This window comes from Babylonia areolata, chromosome 12 (genome assembly GCF_041734735.1).
Source record: "Babylonia areolata isolate BAREFJ2019XMU chromosome 12, ASM4173473v1, whole genome shotgun sequence".
NCBI classification, from domain to species: Eukaryota; Metazoa; Mollusca; class Gastropoda; order Neogastropoda; family Buccinidae; genus Babylonia; species Babylonia areolata.
Window position 1 is genome coordinate 38,537,878 of NC_134887.1, and position 4,038 is coordinate 38,541,915.

The 4,038-nt window shown below is 41.9% G+C and overlaps 1 protein-coding gene across 1 annotated transcript in view; it reads right to left on the minus strand.

Annotated features, from left to right (window-relative positions):
* Nucleotides 1-3,632, minus strand: part of LOC143288189 (spermidine synthase-like) — a 17,015-nt gene extending 13,383 nt beyond the window's left edge. The window contains exons 1-2 of the mRNA XM_076596510.1: nt 3,161-3,632; nt 1,845-1,965 (exon numbers count right to left, since the gene is read on the minus strand). Of these exons, the coding sequence (XP_076452625.1) occupies nt 1,845-1,965; nt 3,161-3,297 (258 nt within the window). The 5' untranslated portion in view covers nt 3,298-3,632. The remainder of the gene's footprint in view (nt 1-1,844; nt 1,966-3,160) is intronic.
* Nucleotides 3,633-4,038: the final 406 nt, after the last annotated feature.

Here is a 4,038-nt window from a genome sequence, read left to right on the forward strand (position 1 = left end):
CAGAGTGACAGAAAAGAGGATTTTTCTAGCTTAAAAAAGAGAAGAACTTCCAAAAGGCTGGGGGGACATAAATGATATGTAATATACGCTGAGTGAAAAAACGCCCAGTATCCCCAAAGGGGAAAGCAGCAAAGGCAAAAATCAGTAAAGCAGACAGCTGGTGACTTGAACAAATCATTATCACACCTGCAACATTTGGCAAACAAAAGCTGTTTCATTCCACTGCCATAAAAACCAACATGAAATGCAGTCACATATTATTATTTAATGTTCAGCCCTCTGGCTTCGTACAAGAAAATCAATCCTCCGCAGCGACGGACGCAATAGCCGAATGGTTAAAGCGTTGGACTTTCAATCTGAGGGTCCCGGGTTTGAATCATGGTGATGGCGCCTGGTGGGTAAAGGGTGGAGATTTTTACGATCCCCCAGGTCAACATTTGTGCAGACCTGCTAGTGCCTGAACCCCCTTCGTGTGTATATGCAAGCAGAAGATCAAATACGCACGTTAAAGATCCTGTAATCCATGTCAGCGTTCGGTGGGTTATGGAAACAAGAACATACCCAGCATGCACACCCCCGAAAATGGAGTATGGCTTCCTACATGGCGGGGTAAAAACGGTCATACACATAAAAGCCCACTCGTGTGCATACGAGTGAACGCAAAAGAAGAAGAAGAATCCTCTGCAGCTTACAAGATTGATGGGTGAAACAGCCCTGCGGTTAGAACACTGGACCTTCAGGCCAAGGGTCCCGAGTCTGAATCTCAGTCATGACACCTTGCGGGTTTAACCCTTTGAGCCCTAACCACCGCTTTACCGGTGGTAGAGAAAAATGACATAATGCCTAGCCACCGGTTGAGCGGTGCGTAAACACTTGTGTCGTGTTTTGCTATTGGTTGACTTATATTGAAGAGCCAATCAGAAAAACCGTAATATTCTGACGTCAGCGAACATAGTACCAACATGGCCGCGCCTTTTCACTGTGTTTTGTGCATATGCTTTGGATAAAAAAGATCGATTTCAATATAACTTATTTATTTATAAGTCAACCAATAGCAAAACATGACACAAGTGTTTATGCACCGCTCAACCGGTGGCTAGGCATTATGTCATTTTTCTCTACCATCGGCAAAACGGTGGCCAGGGCACTCTTTTTATATCTGCCGTGACACATTAAATACCAATTATTTGCAAATTTTGGCTCAGGAGCTCAGGCAGAAGGGTTAAAATTGCTCAGGAACTCAGGGCTCAAAGGGTTAAGACCTGAGACTGAGACTGAAAGAGCCTATTTGGTGTGCTGATCAATACATACACATGCAGAAGATCAAATGCATGCGTTAAATAAAACCATTATACATATTTCCATATCAGGAAGTTATAGAAACAAGAACGTACTCATCACACCCCTTCCCCCCCCTGAAAATGGGGTATGGCTACCCGCAAGGCAGTGTAAAAACGGTCTAGCATGTAAAAGCTCACTTGGATATATATGCATGTGAACATGAGAATTGCAGCCCTCAAAGAAAGAAGACAAATGCTAAGTTAAAACATATCATGAACCAAAATATTCATTTGAAAGGCCATGAAAGAATATATTTTATACTGAAAGGCCATGACTGTAATTAGTGTAAATGTGATAATCCTGGAAAAAATCTTGGCGTTGAAAATACTCTTAAGGTCAAATTTTTCTATCACAGACCACACAGTATATGCACTGGTGTGTTAAGTGTATGCGTAACTCTTTTCCAGAACACGTGTACATACATAGATGTGGTATACGTGTGAACGGTAATGTATGTGTTACATATGCATCCAGGTTTACTACAGTCACCAGGGGTTACTGACCTTTTGGGGGTTGGGGTGGGCATTGAGGGGGAGGTGTGCAATCATCTCCTGGTAGGTAAATTCGTCCCGCTCTGTGCACTGGATCACACCGTTCAGCACCAACACCACGCCAAAGGAGGAACTGAAAAGAAACAACACCATAAAGACTACACCATTCAAATATATATAGATATAGTATATCAGAGATCAGGTTGGGTTCAATAGACAATAGGTCATATGACCGGAAGAACATAAAATCAATAGGTCATTTTGAAAATCAATAGGTCAAATATCACCCGGTTAATGCAAAAGTGGGAACGCCAATTCTTCTCGCCGAAGCTCGCGAAAGGCAGCGATAAAGATTCGTTTCGGATTTCGTTTCGTCACGGATCCGTATTTTAATAAACCAGTTTATAGTCATTTCCTGTAGGAGCAGACGACAAAGCGATCGCGATCGTTAAAGAGAGAGAGAGAGAGAGAGAGAGAGAGATGGTTACTTTGGTTGACCGACTGTCATAAAAACAATAAGTCATGTGACCTGGCAACTTGAAAAACAATAGGTCATTTCAAAATTAAATGCGTCAATGACCGATGACCGATGTCGAACCTGATCCCTGGTATATACATATATGTGTATTTGTATTTCTTTTTATCACAACACATTTCTCTCTGTGAAATTCATGCTGCTCTCTCCAGGAAGAGAGTGTCACTACACTACAGCGCCACCCTTTTCTTTTCTTTTTTTTGTATTTTTTCCTGTGTGCAGTTTTATTTGTTTTTCCTATCGAAGTGGATTTTTCTACAGAATTTTGCCATGCTGCACACAGGACCTCAGTTTATCATCTCATCCAAATGACTAGTGTCCAGACCACCACTCAAGGTCTAATGGAAGGGGAGAAATTATCGGTGGCTGAGAACTTATAGGAAAAAATCAACTTTTTTTGGTTGCTGACCCGATATCATAAATGATAAAATCCCTGTGCTTTCATTCTTTTCCTTTGTTTGGTTACATTACGTCTTGTCAGTCTCAAACTGAATGTGTCTTTGGGTGCTCATGTGCGTTTATGTGCAGTGTATCATACTGTATATGTCAGTGGTTTTCTCTTTGTCTTATTGTGTATATTTTAAGCACGACAGGTAAGTGCATATTGTTATTAACCAATAGACAGAACTCTGTGTGTGTGTGTGTGTGTGTGTGTGTGTGTGTGTGTGTGTGTGTGTGTGTGTGTGTGTGTGTGTGTCCTCAAACTACACGTGTATCAAAAGCCGAAACGGTTTTGACAAACGACACCTATCACATTTTATAACAACAATGATTCAGCGATACCAATTCTTACCTCCTGAAGACGAGAATGTCCTGGTACTTGGACTGTTCATGAAACAGAACATTTTCAATCTTCAACGAAATGCTGTACCCATCCCAACTCTTGTCTTCCTCGCGGAACCAGTTGCCATCCACCCGAGAATCCGACATTTCCAAAGGAAAGATCTGCACAACTGCTTCCCGCAGAATAGTACTCTTGACCCAGACACGTGCGATCGAACGACCGGTCGACCCTGGTATGTTTCTCACTGTCTTTTGCACGCGCGTCGATCGGTTTACACAAAATCAGTTAAGCATCACTTTGTGAACTGGAAATTCACGTGCGCTTACAATTGGAAGTGTTGCAAGACTTGAAGATGTGAAGAACGCTGATTTGATAAATACCGTCGACCGTCACCTTTCGAAAGGTGGAGACACTACTAGCTAACTGATGCTCGAAGCTGGGTGATCCGTGATTTGGGGATACCGAAAGTGGTGGTGTATGAAGGAAGACTCTGCCTCATTAATATATTGAGCAGCTGTCGCATGGACGTAAATTGTGGACGCGAGATGTGCATGAGCCTGTCGACGGCGCGTTCGCTGGAGTCAGGACCCAAATCCTGGAGACTTGAAGGGAAGGGAAGTCAGTCACCGTACCGGATGTCACCGGATGTTAATTTGGTTGACGCTCAAAAGTGAAAGTAGGCTGACACCAACTCTAACAAAGAACGTGTGACATTGTTGAAAATGAAGACAAACATAAAAGATACATTTTTATATGTATTTTATCATCAACAGTAACGTACGTAAAAAATAATTAATTGAATTTTTTTTTAAAGATATAATCGCTAAAAATCTGAAAGGAAAACGAACACACTGGAATATAAAGAAAAAAGACACGGAGACAATTCA